Genomic DNA, 18,551 nt, shown 5'->3' with positions numbered 1-18,551 from the left:
GAGAGAGTACTGTCTCTTTCAACAGGAAACCCTTGCTTCCAATAGACAGGAATCATGTCACAGGTGCTGCCTATGTAGGAAGGCCCCTCAGACAACTCAAAATGGCCTCCGTGTGATGGGGAAAATCTATCAGCTTTGGGGCAGGGAGACTAATATTTTCACTTTTGGGGCTTGTTTTCAGAAATCATACTAGCATCTCCCAGCACAACACCGCCTATGTTACGCAGGGGCCACCTCTGACTGTGAAGCAGTCACCGGCCTGTAAACCACTGCCCCTATGAAGGGGTTCACAGGCCACCGAGATGGTCTGCTGAACCATTCGCTCAAACATTAAAATTAGGATGCCCAGTTTTATGGAACTTTTTGGTACTTTTTACGTTTCTGTCTGTATTTACCAACACAAATTTTTTGCTAATTTTATCTGTTCGTATTTATTTTAGGTTTTGTGAAAAAATGAAGATTAAACTTCTATATTTGCCCTTTTCAAATAGTGTGAATATCAATAGATGATAAATCGTTAAACTCTATGAAAACAAGCAAATTTTCGTATCTACCTTGAGCACAACTATAGCTGTTTAGGCCTCATTAGAAAACTTTCAGCCTGATTCATGAAAGGCCCCTTTTGCGAGTCTTTAATAGCGATTCATAAGGAATCGCTATTACAGGCTCGCAAAACGGGATTCATGTAGGAATCGCAAAAAAAAATTCGATTTCTACATATTCCTTATTTGCGATTAGCAAATTGCTAATCGCAAATAAGGAATAACTCCCCATTCATTCCTATGGGCCAAGAGGCCCATAGGAATGAATGGGGAGTATTCCTTATTTGCGATTAGCAATTAGCTAATCGCAAATAAGATAGCGATTTAAAGGGTGCCAGGGGTGTCCAAAGGACACCCTGTAGCACCCCTTAAATAAAAATTTAAACAGGTGTTGCGCACACACATGTCCAAGGGACATGTGTGTGTGCAACATGCAACTTAGAAAAATGCTTTTAAAAGCATTTTTCTAAGTTTTCGCTATTTACCACGAGGTTTGACCTTGCGGTAAATAGCGGGCCGAAATTGCGAATTCGCAATTTTAAAATGGATGATGAATTGCATTTAAGGAATCTCAATTAGAGATTCCGTAAATGTAATTCCTCGCAAAATTGCAAAATCGCTATTAGCGATTTTTGCATTTGGGATGATGAATCCCAAATGCAAAAATCGCACTCGCATAGGGCCAGATTCTCAGATTCTGGCCCTTTGCGAGCGCAAATCAGCTTGATGAATCAGGCTGTTTGTCTTTTATTGTAACTTCCTTACAAAAATCCCACACCTCAGTGGGACGCACCATGCTTCTTGTAGGATTTCTTCCTTGAGATTCACCCTGTCAGTGGGTGACGGAGACTCCTATCTAGCGCCTCAAACTACACAAAGGCGCGGGTTTTAAAGTACTGTTCACACAGTCAAGAGGACCCAATGTGGAGTTGTGTTTTAAACCTACAGTTTAGAGCCTCAACTTCAATTCAAGCTAACTCAGGCTTTCATCCTTCTGGGGTTGATGAATTGTACACGAATACATTGTTAATGGTAATACTTAATATGTACAATGAATAATAGCCGAAGACTGTAACAGCAAGGGCATCATACAAGCAAAGGCTACTGTAATGCGTTCCTGGATTGATTCTTTAGGGATACAAGTTGTCGCATTAGGGTTTCTTGTAATAATGCTCCTCAGCTTCTTCGAACACTCTACAGCTACAAATTACAGGTTGGGAATTTAGAGTAGTCACCAGGGCAGGAACTGTACAGGCGTGAGCCAACAGGAACGCCCAAAAGTCGTCCACAGGAAGCCTTCTCCTGGCTCGCCTGTCCATCTCTCATCCTGCCGCCTTCCTGGTGATGATGATGATGTAGGAGCAGGGCAAGCAATCTTGAGACGGGCCACTTCCAGTTATAGAGTGAGGGTGGCCCTTACTCATCAGTCGTACTGGCACCATGCCTATCAGATGTAGACACCGTTTCATGCTGATCAAGGGCATCGTTGGCCCGCTGTGCCACATAGCTCCACTGCTGGCAAGTGATTACTCTTTGAACCGCACAAATTCTGAAAATGTTTTACAAAAATGTTGTTATATTTTAAAAGGATTTCTAAAGGTTCTTTTGTTAAATTTCTCGTCCTATTTTTTGTAAAACACATCTCTGTACTAGACATGAATGTGTTCTATATTTTCTATACAATTTAGCAAGGTATTTAGACAAATATTTTGTTGGTTGCCGCTGAGTAGTATAGTTAACTTGAATTGATTTTTTAGTTTGCTTATTTATTTATTTTATTTAGTTAGAGTTTTATAGAGTGTGAACCAGACCCGTGAGGGTATCAGAGCGCTTTACAGGATAGATAGGAGGTAAACAAAGGACTTTGGGGGGGAGGATACAGTTAGGATAAAAGCAGGGGGATACATTGTACAAAGAGGCATGCAGTTTCAATCCCAGGATACCTGTGGGAGAAAGTAAAAACAACAGTCTCAGTGTGGGTGAGTATCTTCCAGGAAGACCATGGACAATGCTGAGATAATGGGTGGAACAGGGACACTGATGTGCATGTAATGCCAGTGTTAGGGGAGGAATTTGCCCATTAGGAAAGTTTTGGTCCTTTTTTTTTTTTAAGCGAGCTAGAGAGGGAAGTCTTCTGATGGCGGGCGGGAGTGAGTTCCAGATTCTAGGTGAGGCCCCGGAGAAGGCTCGATTGTACTTTTATTTTCCCCCAAGCGTGCCGGTTAGAGCAAAAGGTCTCTGGCATATCGGAAATTTCTGGTTTCTCCCGATATCACTAGTTTCTGGGCCAGATATGCCGGGCAATTGGAGTATAGAGGTGATGCAGACCAGGTTAAGTTGGATCCTGGCCTCGAGAGGAAGTCATTTTAGAGCTTTCAGGTGGGGAGAGATGTGCTTGAATTTCTTTGAACCAGTTAGGTGTCTGGTGGCAGCGTTGAGGCAAGCTTTCAGTGGGGCCAACAAGCTCTTGGGTAGACCTGTGAGGGTGGAGCATCCATATTCTAGTCTGGAAATGACTAGCGCCTGGATTGCCATTTTTAGGTCGGGAGTGTTGAGGAAGGGTTTCAAGTTTCTTAGGTAGCTCAGGTGAAATCTGGCGGTTTTGACCATTGAATTGATATGGCCACGCATATTTAAGCTGCTGTCAAGGGTTATTCCAAGGGATTTGGCAGAGTCTACAATGATAGGGGTGCAGTTTAATCTGTGATAGCCTTGAACCATTCTTGAATGTTGGGTTGTTTTTGTTTGGTAAGATGAGGAGAAATTCCATTTTATGTGTGTTAAGTTTGAGCTGGTTAGAGGTGAGCCAGTGCACAGTCAGCTTCAAGGCCTCATTCAGGGAGAAAATGACCTCAGGAGAAGAGATTTTAACGTAGATCTGTGTGTCATCGGAATACATGTGGTAGGCGATATTGGCGGTACGAAGCACCTCTGTGAGCGGTTCAAGGTAAAGGTTAAAGAGGTTTGGGGACAGGGTTGATCCTTGATGAACTCCAACCGTGATCAGAGTGGGAGCGGATAAGGTACCGTTGAATAGGATTCTCTGTGAACGATTCTGGAGGAAGGACCTGAACCATTCTAGAACAGTGCCATTCAGTCCCATCCTGAGTTTGAGGTGTTCGAGGAGTGTTTCTTGGTTAACCGTATCGAAAGCCGAGGATAGGTCAAGGAGGATTAGGAGACATGTATTGCCTTGGTCAAGGGCTTGTAAGGCTTCATCCACGATGTGTAGAATGGTGGGGTCAGTGCCGTGACCAGGTCTGAAACCGGATTGGAAGTCATCTAGTAGGTGGAAGTTGGTGATGTCATGGCTCTGCTGCTGCTGTACGCATTTCTCAAGAACTTTCGCTAAGAGTGGGATGTTGGATATAGGTCTATAGTTGTCAGGCAAAGCAGGATTCACCGTAGGGTTTTTTAAGATAGTGACGATTTGGCCGGCATTAAGAGAGTCAGGTATCATTCCCTGTAGGAAGGATTCATTACTTATTGCAGTGCAAGAGGGGATGAAAGCTTGAGAGGTGGTGGTTAGGCAGTTGCAACTAATGTCTTAATAACTTTATCACCGTTTGTGGAATCTTAATACAACATTCTCAAAAAGGTCTAACACACCTCAGCTTCTTCCTAGAAAGTTTTGGGGCAATCCATCAAGAAAAGGGGCCGAGAAGAAGAGGGGTCCCAAAATGTGTTTTTCCATGGAATTTTACATAGGAATTGAATCAAATTTGCCAAAAAGCTAGATCTTGATTGAGAGAATGTGCTTTTTTTGATTAAATCAGTTCAGTAGTTTAGAGAAATTGAGGTTCAAATGTATGTGTATTTCGCACCACCACCGCAGATTCACTGCAGTGAATCCGCAGATCCAAGAGCTCAAGGATACATTGTGATTTGTTAGTCACACCCTGAGGGGAAAGTAGCTGCCACCATCCTAGGACTCAGGGAATCTGTCCTACAATATATAATAAAATAAGACATAAGGTGGCAGGGTAGGGGTACCTTGACTCCTGGGCCTTTGTGGAGGAAAGGTCCTAGAGGCTGCCCCTAGGGTCAAGTTAAAAAAAGAAATTTGGGCTGGGATTACATGGAACCACAAATCCACCTCGAGGGCCAGTGCAGCCCTCTGAGTAATCACAGTGAATCCGATGATCCATGGCGCTTCTTTACAATAAAAAGAGAGGGCCATGCTCTAAAGTAACAATAACTTACACTCTTGACATGCACTAGTTGTATCCTGACATATCCAAACACCAGTCATTGCCCCTCAGGGTACAATCATACCTAAAACTAAAATGTGCCTATACATGATCTCCGCCACCCAAAACAATAAAAAAACTTTCATCCAGAATGCAATGAATATAAATACCAAAGTGCTAGCAAAATGTATTTTTAATCTGATAAAAGAACTAATACATATTGTAGGGGATAACATGTGAAGCATATAACCAAATTATTACAAAAGATACATAACACAAAAAGGAAGAGTTGTATCAGATTAATCAATGTGCCTTTTAAAGTGTACACTTTTACTTTATTGTCACTGGTCATTCATAAAGCTCAACTCCATTGGAGAAAATGCCCAGTGCCTATGGATAGTGCTAACAGTTTTTCATCAACGCGTTTCGGTAGAGTGGATTTGATAAAATCCATCTTCTTCAGGACTAATACAGATAAATATCTTCTTTGTAACTAAACAATATTTGACCTCATCAGATGTCAATTAAAAATCTTAAACCTTTCTTGTGAAAATATGGAGACTGCGATTATATGGGAGTCTTGACTTGCTTTGAAATTCAATTGCCTGGACTTCAAAAGACCACATTTTAAGATCCACATTCCACAAAAGAACATTCACAAAAGCCAACATTTTTTCTGCATACACATATTTATATCCAAAGATTTTTAGAACTCACAATACACTTAACACACCCCATACAATAATAATGTAACAAGAAGAATAGAACTACAGAATATTCACAAATACATAAGTAGTTACTTCATAAAATGGAGAATGTCTTGATAACCTCTTGCAGAGTAAATCATGGATGATGTTTTTTGAACACTGGAATCTCACACTCAACTAACCCAGCACTCTTCACTTCTCCCCAATATAGAGAAACAACAGTCAGGCTCTCATTTTTCATCCTCTAGTCTTACAATACTAGAATACAGTCCTTCATACACACAACTTTCATTGATGATAAAAAATGGGAATTTTCCTTCCTCTAGAAACCAGGAAGTTTAAAACCTACCAAGTCTCCTATCTTCACTTGTAACCTGCCACATGTAGGACTCATATTTATGATGAGTCAATCTCCACTTACGGTCCGCATCATGCACATGCACTGTAAACAACTCCACCCTTTCCACCCATAACCTATTCATCTTACAACTGGCAAGTCTTCCCCACAACAACATGAAGGGTATAACATTGGTATAACGTTAGGTGTGGTGGGAAGGGCACCCAATAAAATTATTTAACTATTTTATCCAGTCGAAATCACTCACCACAGAGAACTGGATGCTTACTTCGATAACTGTGTAACACCACTCCACAAGTCTAATACTCTTTGGATAATATATAAATAGTGGCGGTATGCTTGACACCAAAATATTTGAGGAAACTATCAGATTTCCATGAAGTATAACTGAAGTACATTGTTAGTCTCCACTTCACCAGGCACACCCTGTGTAGAAAACAAACCTTACAAGAATTCTTTAACTTTGGACACAATTAGCTCATTGACAAAACTAACTTCTTGCTAATGTGAACAATAATTTATCACACAATATTTGGACATAATCTTTAAAAAATGCAAAGGCCCAATGATATCCAACTGGATCAGACTTTACAGGAACGGGTACAGTGGCTTGTGACTTATCACGAATTGCACAACACACAAACTGCCTAGCAAACTGATTGACTTATCCTATCCTAACCTGGACATCAAAACAATACTCTGAATTCCCTCATCCTCTTCATCATGGCACACATACCAATTTGGACTTCATGTGCTAACTCCACTTCCTTTGATTGTAATGACAAGGGCAATACCAATGTGTTCAACTTTCTGTGAAAACCGTCAACCACACAGTATGCTGATAGGTCTCCACACTGGAACCCGAAACTTTGGAAGAAGGCCATTCCAAATTTACCAGCTGCATCACCTCTCTGAAAGTATCATCTTTACTCACACCTCAACCAATCGGTTTTAGGAACTGCATCACTGGCGCCATTTGTCAAAGTGCTTGAGGGTGGAAGAACCACATTTTGCTGCATCTTAAGACACCAAAGAAATACGCTAATTAAATAGTACGTTATTATTGTGCACGGATTTCAGCACACTGTTGGATTGTGCCTCTTAACCGTATGACCTTGAGATGAGGCGTGAAACTGTGTGTCACACACTGACACTGTTTGGGTTGGTAGGCCTGAATAGGCATTCTAGAATGTTCTTGTGTTTGCTGATGTCTCTTTTGTGGTTTAGAGACTTGTTGTGAAATCTTTCAAATGATCAATCAATCGGATTTCAGAGCGTGAACTGCGTCACCTGTGAGGGTCTCGAGGTGCTGGGAGAACTATCTTCAGGTTCCCCTGTTGGTTGAACATCCAGGTCTTGAGGTCCTTCCTGAACTGCTGGAGCGAAGGTGAGGGTCTGAGGTCTGGGGGAGATTGCTCCAGGTCCTAGCCGCCAGGTGGCAGAAGGAGCGGCCTCTGCTGTTCATCCGGTGGATAGGACGCGTGGCTTCTAGAATGAGGGATTCGGACCGGAGTTTCCTTGTAGGTTGGTGGAAGTTCATTCGAGTGTTGAGGTACACAGGATGACCCTATTAGTGGCTCCTACCCCCCATTGATACTCTGCAATTTAGATGAAGTTCCCCATGAAAATGAAGGAGGCCTCACTTCTCTGTCTTGTGTCTCACTACGAATCAGGAGATGGAAGACTTGCATCACACAATTTGCATATATAGTAGAGCTCTCAAGTTCTTCTAGTACATGTGCCTGTAACCCTTCAACTCAAGGTTTTTTCTCTGCATTCTGGGACTTATATTCCTTTATACAACTGGACTACAAGTACCAGAATGCATAACAAAAATAAAAAACCTTGCCTAGGCGATCTACTCTTGCTTAGATCTAGGTAACTTGACTTGTCTACTCCCTTCAACCCCCAAGTTTTGATAGAAGTTCTATGAGTTCATTTGAAGAAACCCTTAGGCCTCTCAGCAAATACCAAGGGAGACAAATTTACAGTCACTGAGGACCAGACAAAAATCCCTTCATGGAAACGTGAGTTGTGATAAAGCGACCACATCGCACACACTGTGTACATCTGGGTTTCCATTGCAGGTCTAGTTTACATTGTGCTCTCTTCCACACAGACAGCCACAAACGTTGTTTTCAGTGACACCGCTGTTGCTCTCAGCAGATACTATTAAGAGTATGTATCACTTTATAAAAACTGTCCTCAAGAAATTTAGTAAACTCAGTCCCTTTTGAAGGAACTTTGCACTGATGGGAAAAAAACAGGCAAACACAAATTAGCTATTATGCTGCGTGAGCCTTAGAAAATGGTGAAACATATTTTGCTTCACGTTTTAGTAAGAGTTTGCACCAGGCAAAATAAATAAACGAATTGCGGTATAGCAGATAAACATATCTAACACTTATATATCCCCCGAAAAAACACTTCACGAAGGTAACAAAGATATCGCTGTCCAAGAATACATTTAAAAAGTTATCAAAAACCGATTTTGCACTACTTTTACTATTCATTTGATAAAATGCAACAGCTCTTATTTTGCATCAAACAGAATCTCATTCCCGCATTTAAAATGTGAACGAATTATGGTATCGTCCTTAACTATTACGTTAACACTGAAAAATAGTGTGAAATGGGCTTCAAGTACATTTTTCGCTTGTGCAAAACTTAAGGTAGGCGGGAACACGGTTATTTCCTTTTTAGGTCTTGACTAGCGTAGGCTGCGCACATTCGCAGTCTCGCTGGTGAGATTTAATGACTCTGAGTAGCGAGGGTAAACCCCGCCCCTCTTCTCCATTGGCTGGCCTCCTAAACGGCAGCCAGCCATTGGAGAAGAGGTCTCAGTTACATCATTCTCTCCATCTAAGCCCGATCCTTTTCGGATTGGGTGGCGTGTTTTTTAGGTTTGTTCTACCCTCTTCTCCATTGGCTGGAATGGTAAACAAGTCAAAAACACGCCCGTTGTTTACATTCCAGCCAATAGAGAAGAGGGGAGAAAGAAAAACACGCCCCCCAGTCTGAAAAGGACGGGGCTTAGTTCCTTCGCGTTTACCTCATCCTAGTCGCCTCCTCTCCCCCCGCCCCTCTTCTCACCTCTCTCCTCCTCTCCTTTCTACTGGGCTCTCCCGTCCCGGCCAGTGCGCTCCCTGGCTGCTGCTGCTGCTGGGCTCTGTGTGTGCCCGCCTTCCGCTGGCACCTCCTCCCCTCTTCCCCGGCCAAGACAGAGAAGGCTCCCCCGCTGCCCTCGGTTGTATCCCCTGCTCCTTGCACCGCGCGGAGGCTACGGCAGGCAGACTGCTCACGGAGCCTCGCAAAATGTGGCAATGGGAGGCGCGCAGCCCGCCCCGCCGCCGGCAGCAGAAGCAGCATGAAGACCAGCAACGCCAGCCCAGCCACCGCCGCCTGCCCGCCGCCCAGGCTCTGAAGCGCAGTCCTGCGCTCCCACTATGGTGCTTCTTCTCAAGCAGGAGAGCAGCGGACCGCCTCCAGGGCATAGCCGTGCTCCCCCTAACACTCAGCAGGCAGCTGCAGTGGGCTCCGGGCCTACAAAGGACCTCCAAGCGCTCGTAGGGGGTTGATTGGCAGCTGAGGTTACTTATACACGCATGAACGTGAAGCCCCAAGTCTGACTTGGCTAACTGTAGACATTACCCAATAGTGTCAGCCTCCCAGAGCCAAAACAATGTCCCGGTAAACGTTTTTTTTTTATTGCGCCCCCCCAACCTCTTACAACCCTCTAAAAATTAATTTGTATTAGCTCATTGGAAAGCTGGGAGCTTATTTGAAACCTTGGTTTGGGAGAGGATGACTGACTGTAGGCAGAAGCCATGGGCTGTAGTAATGTTGCTCTTTTCAATGTAAAACCTTGTGCTCACAGTGGGTCGCGTGTTCTTATAACCTTGCTGACAATGGCTGTACTAGTCTTTTAAGCCTTCTCACTCATTACAGGACTTGGCTTTGGCTTGAGCCTATAACTCGGACAGAATGCATTTGACATCGGTTTTGTTGTTGACTGTGAGCTACGCTATATAGTTGTGTGTGTGGCTGTGTGTGTGGTGCTGTGTGTGTGTGTGTGGCTCTGTGTGTGTGTCTCTGTGTGTGTGTGTGTGGCTCTCTGTATGTGTAAGTGTGGGTGCAAATGCAATAGGTGTCGCATTTGCGAAAGATTAAGCTATTGGCATTGTAAATGACAATGCCATTTAAATATCTGTTTTTAAAACCAACACTTAAATAAAAATGTTGTCATTTACAATGCCAATAGCTCTAACTTTTGCAAAGGCGAGACCGTTGCATTGTAAATGCTTGTTCTATTATACCAGCTGCAAAATTACTTGCCCTATATTTTTTCTCCAGTCCAGTGCATACTTTGAGCAATATGGGCCTGGAACTTAAATTATATGCTTTTTTTTGTCCTAGTCTGTACTGACCACCTTGCCTGCACAAGACAGCGCAGGTGAGTGCCTCTCCTCGCACCCCCGGAGGCCGAGTGGCTAATGCCCGCCGGCTCCCCACTCTCCTGAGATTGTCGGGGTTATTTTATTTAGCGTTGCTTTTTGGTCAGAATTAGAGTCCGCCATGTCCGTCTCCCGAGGGTCAGGTAGAACAGGTGTGGGTGGCAAGGAGAGGGATTTCTCCTCATTACACTTCCGGTCTTAGAACGCCTCTCTCAGTCTCTCGGTGCCACGGCATCTGTTCACGCGCATCCCGGCAGTCATCCTGGCCCAATGGCAGGGCGCCAGGGGCCGCTTTCCAGCCAGTAAGTGTTTATTTCCGCCGTGCTTGGTTGTAAATCCTCGCCTCTGGTTCTGGGATCATGGAATCCTTCACGCGCATCCCGCCTGCACGCGCATCCGTCCCACGCATTGGCCTGTTCACGGCTGAGCCCTCGAGCAGCCCGTGTGATTTACGACCAGCAGAGTTGATTTCATGAAGCGAGGCCGTCGGTGATTTAAGAAGTACGAGTCGTTCTAATTTGGCATCTCTTGCTGTATAATATCTGATGACAGCTTGCTTGATTTCAGCTGTTGAATATACAGAGGACCCGTGGTCCCCTGGTTTAAACCCAAACGCAATCTTGCCTCAGACTGCACTGCAAACAGAAGTGAAGACGCATCTCCCAGATTACGTATTCATGCATTTTCGATTTTTTAACATATTACCAAAAATGTTGCATCATTGTAGGGTTGCCTCTGGGCTTCATGTTTATCAGGACACTCTGGACTCGATTTAGAAAGTGATTTTCGCTTCGAAGTCGAATTTACGTATGCAAATAGCATGGATTTAAACTACAAGAATTCATCAAAGCTGAGCATTCGCTCATAAATTCTCCATGTACAATATTATAGTGTTATGTTTGCTTAAATCCAACTCTAGGGGAGCGTGGGTCCCAGGGACGGGTGACCTGGAAACGGTGGTAATACATGCAAAAAACAAAGATTCTAGGATCACAAAAGGGCTTTTTACTAGTTAACAAACTCCGTTTTTGAGTGAAAATGTGGATTTGCGACTCAATTTCAATTGCAATTAACAGGGGCATGAAAGGGGCATCCCCCCCTCACTACGAATTAGAGCCATAGTTAGCAATGATTCGCAACAGCACTTGAAGTCAGCAGAGTTGAGCCGGTGAGGTAGCAGTCCGGCGCTGTCAGATGGACCAGCTGAAAGGACTAGCGAGGGCTGGGTTGATGGTTTCGCATCGGCCCACGGGCCATCTGTCTAAAGAGCAATAAACTGAATGAAAAAATCATGTAATATAAACAATCTTTAATGAACTACCTGTGTAATATGCTCCTATATTGCCACCTCGGGCTCTAGGTGACCTTTATTGCCCACTCAGCCTTCAACCTAATGGTTTATGATATATTTATATATATATATATGTATATATATATATATATATATATATATATATATATATATATATATATATATATATATATATATATATATATATATATATATATATATATATATATATATATATATATATATATATATATATATATATATATATATATATATATATATATATATATATCCTCGCTCCAAACCCTCACTCCCAGCCGGGAAAAAGCAGCAGCACTCACGGGTTCTTTGTAGCTCTCGCTTTGTATTTACATACACACTGACGAAGGGAAGCCCCGAAACGCGTTTGTGTTGCGCTGAATAAAACTGAGCTACAAAGAACCCGTGAGTGCTGCTGCTTTTTCCCGCTGGGAGAGAGGGTTTGGGGCGAGGATTTAAACACGGAGCACCATCGTGTAAAGTGGCATCCGCCAAACGAGTGACCCGTTCTTGAAAGGTGCGGAGGAGCGAAAAAAAACCAATATATATATATATGTATATATATATATATATATATATATATATATTTTTTTTTGTTTTCTTTTTGAATTTTTTTTTACTATTTCTGCGTTCTGGTGACATCATAAACCACTATGTATAAATATTTTCACTGGAAAAAAACAAAGGTTAAAGTAATGTTATGCTCCATGCACTGCTTATGACCGGTATGCACCTGTTACAACGCATTTTTTACAACGCACTACCACTACAACGCAGGCATTACAACGCATACCATTACAACGCATTGCGCTGGGGGGCGCTCTAGGATAAGAGGTAAGTTTAATTTACTATCCAACACCTTCCCTAGGGTCCACGGGGACTGGAGTTAGAATAGTAAATTATACTTACCACTATCCAGCACCACAAAGCGCTATGCGTTGTAATGGTATGCGTTGGGAATACCGCGTTGTAATGGTATGCGGAGTAAAAGTATGCGTTGTAACGTCATACATCCCTTATGACCTCATATATTATATCACTAATGACATGTTGTATGACTTTCCTGAGGACATCTCAAATGACATCATGGATGACATCACTAATGACACTGGCCAATGAGTGTGCTAGTTTGTTTTTATAGTTTACTCAGTGGTGGGTAACTATCATATTACCTTTCTACCTAATTTTGTACAGACTGTGTCCAGCTAACAGGTGTAAGTGTTCACAAAACGCATGTCCTCCTAATGCATCATAGGTGTGTAGATGTATTGAACACTTTATAAATCTTTGCATTGAAGAGTAACTATATGTGAGGGGACCGCAGAAGACTTGTTTTTAGCATGTTCTTGACACATTTTTTGGGTCTGCATACAAAGTTTTGAACAAAAGGAAAATACAGTGTTGTAAGTGTCATACCAAGTGTTATACGCAGCCTTGAGTTATCAGAATTGTCTCAGCATTACAATTTCTACATAACATAGAAGTCTGTCTGCACCAGGTATTAATCTATGTACCGAAGTACGGTAAGGTCGACTGTATACCCTCACGCACACACACACACACACACACACACACACACACTCTCTCTCTCTCTCTCTCTCTCTCTCGCTCTCTCTCTCTCTCTCTCTCTCTCTCGCTCGCTCTCTCTCTCTCTCTCTCTCTCTCTCTCTCTCTCTCTCTCTTTCTTTCTCTCTCTCTCTCTCTCTCTCTCTCGCTCTCTCGCTCGCTCTCTCTCGCTCTCTCTCGCTCTCTCTCGCTCTCTCTCTCTCAAAAACAGAGCTGCTTTGACAGCTAAAACTGTCACTAGACCTGACCTAAAAATGTGAAGAAAAGCTTCTTCAGAAAAGCCTTTCCTCAGTCCAAGAATGCCACTACTGGGACTAGCAACCCCTCCCCCCCATTGAGACCCTGCTGATTTCAGCTTGAGATGCATCAACTCCTAAATCTAAAATGCTCCTGCTCACCCTGTCATACTTTACAGACTGGGTGATACTCAGGATATCTTTAAAACTGCGACCCCTCGATATCATCGCCAGCAATATAAAGTGACAGTATTCAGAAGCCAGATGTTCTAACATTGGATTCGTAAAAAGTGGCGCAAATTGCACCCTGGTGTTTGAGGAATCCTTCATTCGTATAACAAAACATGTAAGTAAGGCTGGATAAGTGACTGTGCTGGTAGCCTTAACCAGAAGGTGTTTGTTGAAAAAGGGCTAATGTCGGAAATTACTTTTATGCAGCTGGATACTGTGCATCTACATGAAAGACTAGACGCCCGGTGTCCAGCCTCATCCAGCACAAAGGGTACAAAATCTCCTTATGCAGGCTGTAAACACAGGCCCTTCATCAGCAGGCAACTGGGGTTCGACTGGTTATAAAGGTCCAACACTGCCCAGGGGTCTTTGCTCACTACAGCCTGGGAGCCCTCTTCTCAGTGTAATGCTTCATTGCATACTGTCTGGAGGGGTTTATTGACCTTCGGGTGACTAAAAAAAGTGATTGCTTTAATACTAATGGGAAGAAATCATATTTAAGTCATTGATTCAGGGACTGGTGGGATTTCTTCCAGCGAGGGCGGCGATACCCCTCCAATCTGTAGAACTAGAGAAGCTGCATGAGGTATGTGCAGACATTATTTGTCCATAAATAATTCTTTTTTTATTTAGTTTTTAATTACAACTGAAATGATAAAACATTTATTTATTTCATTAAAACTGATCCAGCTGCATTAGATCACAGTAGGTACTCGCACTACCACTAGGCCTGGGCAGAATTTATATTATGCTGCAGTAATAGGAGTAATTTTGGTAATTCCGGGTTACTCTTTGATGAAGAACATCCGATATTTAGGAGCTCAGTCCTGCTTGTTAAGAATAGTTTGGGGAGGGGGAATCCTACCATTTAAAGACAAGGATGCATTTTGCACTAAGGAAATATTGCTAAATGGCGGTGGTCATTCTGGGGAAAATCCTGTCCCAAACACACTCGGTATTTGTGTTCTGTTGTCCATTTTAGAAGTGCTGGGCATTTTTGTGCTATCAAATAGTGCTAAATGCAGAATGAATCTTCTCAATTCAAGTTTAATTTCTCGGTATTCTTAGGTAATTCCATGTAATTATGCTACACAGGATTATTCGAGCTACACTGCTAACGACCATGTGGTTATGGATTTGCCCCTATAATCTGCATCAACCATGCACTTGTGAAAGAACAGGTCAGATTTGAAGTCAATGGAGTAACATTTCCTGGTTTTCCGTGTTATTTTGCAGTAATAGCAAGGTTAGACAATGCCACACTTAGCTGCTCTAGTCTGGGCACACATACCTGCATGTTAGTGTGAGCTTCTCGCCTGCATTGATAACAATGTGTTCTCCTACGCGGTTGAGTTCTGGAGGAATCAGCTCTTTCCCGTCACCCAATCCTGAACAAAAGAGGGGGAAAAACAAAATAATGAGCACTTGTTTCACGTCATGCACCTGTTTCCACCAATACACAATCTTTGTGTATAATCAAAGCCACAAGAGAACCTGAGCAGGCAAACTTTGCAGTAATTAATATTGTTTTGTGTGACAGTTCATTGTAATGACCTCCCATAGATGCTCAGGAGTTGCATTTAACCTGCAACACGATTCAAGAAATATTTTTTATGTAAGCAACAGTGAAAATGGATAAAAAATTCAAAAATGAAGTTGGTCCACAAATACAGTCTTTTTATTCACACTTTTCTGTTTACCAAATAGGAATTCATGCTTTGTGAGTTTTACTTTGAAATTAGTGAAATATTTAATGAAATCAGAATTCCAATCATTTATTATTTAAATTCTGAGAGTGATCTGCTGGAAATAAAACACCACGATTAAGCACCTAAACTGGGTCTGTTCCTTCGTCAGTGTTGGAGTGTTGGGCTGAGGCGGCGGCTTTGGCTTGTGACGAATTTTCGTGCATATATATATATATATATATATATATATATATATATATATATATATATATATATATATATATATATATATATCCAAACTACTTCTGTCTCTCCAATGCGGCACCACAGTATCACGGACCACCAAGCAGCATAGAGTATTTAGGGTAGGTTTATTATCCCTTCTTTATTCACTCTCGGCATGACGCGTTTTGGGTAATGAATACCCTTGCTCACATATATGCAAGTTCCACAGTTGCCGCCAAGGCGAAGCGCACTCACTGCTCGGTATGCTCCAGGTTAAAAAAGCAAGGCACACTCGGCGTCAACAGTGCCTGACGCGTTTCGGGTCTTCCACCCTTCATCATAGGCTGTCTGCTCCCAAATGATTACCAGCATAAAGACCTTCCAGTCTTTATCCCAAATTTATTAACATCGTAATCAATCACAGGAGAGTACCGTTTATCCAGATGCATTGTGGGGTTGGAGGTCCGCAAATAACACCCCTGTGGGCTGGTAGCAGTACAATAGGGAAAATAAAGATATCGCGGGTGTCCCCCTTGAGTCTTCCCGCAATATACCATATGCCAGAGTTGTCCCGCTGCACTGAACTGATAAGTACATATAACCTAAGAACCAGTTTACCAGGAGAAAAAAAGAACCGTCTATATTTAGGATAAAGTACGCCCCAACCATATGGTAGAAGAAAACTGCACATCACCTTAGAATTCTTTGGTCGTATATATGAAGGTAATATTTCTTAAAGTTCACGGCAACCCAAGGTGATTTGCAATACCTTACATCATATGGAAAGGTGTTTTTTACTTTGTGTAATACATGGTCACATCATAAACATCTCCATTCAATACTGCACATAGTGTCCTGTTCTCCTTCATGTAACATGTCCTTATTTATAGATTTTAAGAATACATCTGACATCTGTTCTTTAGAAATACCCACATTGCCTACCATCGATCCATATCCTGTATCTTTATTGACGCGCCACAGCATAAATGTATTTAAGTGTACTAACCAATGTTATCTGTACTGGGCTGCTGCACTATGTTTCGGCCACCCAATATCCGATTGCTCTGGGGCCAACATATGCATAGAATGTCGGAAGTGATTGATACAGCTCGACTAGCCGTTGCTCTTCCTTCTCTTCTTCTTTCTTCCCTTTTTCTTTCCTTTTTCCCTTCTTTTGCCTGCCCTTTCTTCTTCCATTACTGATCACTGGGGCTAGGATCATGCTACCCATATATGCTCAGTATCCTCACTTTATACACTTAATGTGGAGAAGTGTGGCTCAATGGGTGGAGAAGTGTGGCTCAATGGTTAGAGCGGCAGACCTTGATGCAGAGTGCTGGCCAGGGACCAGGGTTCGATTCCCGCCTCGGCGGGATCGGGCTTAAATTCCTCTGACTGGATATTCTCGCCTCAGTGCTGAATCTAAGCATGGGCCCCACGCTGCAACTCTGGGCAATAGCTTGCTTAGTCTCCACAACGGCCCCCGATACACAAGGGATGCCTGGTTTCACCATGGGATGCCCAGGAGTGGACACCTCACAAGGAAAAGCCAGGAGGGGTTCCCTTGTGGTAGGAGTACAAGCGCCGGGATACTTACGGGTGACTGTTCGCGCTATACAAATACAACACATGAATACATATGTGTAACTTTGCCGTGATATTTTATACTAACCCTGCTACCGGCTTTCTGTCTGACTTTGTGAAAATAATAACAATATTAAAAAAAAAAGAAATAACCACATCACTATGCAGCGGGGAGCGTCGTTTACGACGCAACTTTTAGCACGCAGTGCTTTTAAAACGCAGACTTTAAAACGCATTCCATTACATCGCATTACACTGGGGGGCGCTCTAGGATAGGGAATACTTTTAATTTACTATCTAACACCTTCCCTAGTGTCCACGGGGACTGGTGTTGGAATAGTAAATTAAAATATTCACTATCCAACACCCCTTAGTGTAATGCGTTGTAAAGGAATGCGTTTTAAAACTTGCGTTGTTACAGCATGCGTGCTAAAAGCATGCGTTGTAACAACGTACATCCCTATGCAGCATTTAAAATGTTGCAAAAAGGGTAAAAACATTTTCAGCAGTTTAATGTAAGTTAGTTTAACAGTCAGTTTTGTTTACAATGCTTGATTATTCATTGATGCATTTCTGTTCTCCTGTACTGAACATCAGCTCTGTAATACATTGTTACAATACAAGGATGTCCTTTTCTTATCACACATAATGCAGTTCTGTAGCCCATCCGGTTTCTTATTATTGGTGAGCTGTGGTGCCAATTTGGTATCACAGATTAAAAGGGATTTTACGATTCAACTAATAAGGACATTGTACAGGTTTGGAAAGGGATGTTTCAGGCCTCAGTGAACTTTAGACTAAATAAAAGTTTGTACAATATATAAAGCAGTTTATGAGTAAATGATAGGGGTCCTAAATAGAATAGGCTTCATAGAATGGAAGAATACAATGGCAGGTAATGAAGGATGTCAGAAGATTGGGGTGTACAGGGATGCACGGAATCACAATTGATCCCCAATTACTGTGTCAGGTTACTCTGAAGCGAGCATGCTTCTATGCAATTTAAAACCATGTAACATGTCATAGCATGACGACCCAAGTTATGTCAACTTGCCCACCTTGACCCAATCAAACAAATAGTTTTAACACAATGTTATGTTAAGTTGTATTATGTTATATGTATTTGTAGAGAGCGACTTAACACCCAAAGTGTATCCAGGCGCTGGAACAGGTGTGTAGGTCTTCTGCTGAGGGTTAGTTGAAGAGCCAGGTCTGCAGCCTGTTGCAGAATTTAAGAAGTGAGGAGGAGGTCCTGATGTGTGGAGGTAGGTTGTTCCATTTTTTTGGGTGCGATATAGGAGAATGCAAGGCCACCTGTTCTGCTTTTGCGGATCCCGGGTGTGTGTGCAAGGGAGAGTGAGGCTGAGCAGAGGAGTCTGGTGGGTTGGTGGAAGTGAAGGTTGCAATCCAAGGTGATGTGCAATATCCTTATATTATATG

The 18,551-nt window shown here is 42.6% G+C and overlaps 1 protein-coding gene across 2 annotated transcripts in view; it reads right to left on the bottom strand.

The window, feature by feature from the left end:
• The window catches only part of LOC147718463 (vascular endothelial growth factor receptor kdr-like), a 537,031-nt gene that overhangs the window by 348,438 nt on the left and 170,042 nt on the right, over positions 1–18,551 (bottom strand). For both annotated transcript variants that reach the window (XM_086918385.1, XM_086918386.1), the window contains exon 2: positions 14,906–15,002. In XM_086918385.1, the coding sequence (XP_086774511.1) occupies positions 14,906–15,002 (97 nt within the window). The remainder of the gene's footprint in view (positions 1–14,905; positions 15,003–18,551) is intronic.

This window comes from Lissotriton vulgaris, chromosome 4_1 (assembly GCF_964263255.1).
Source record: "Lissotriton vulgaris chromosome 4_1, aLisVul1.2, whole genome shotgun sequence".
Lineage (NCBI taxonomy): Eukaryota > Metazoa > Chordata > Amphibia > Caudata > Salamandridae > Lissotriton > Lissotriton vulgaris.
This window is presented reverse-complemented; position numbering and strand designations above follow the sequence as displayed.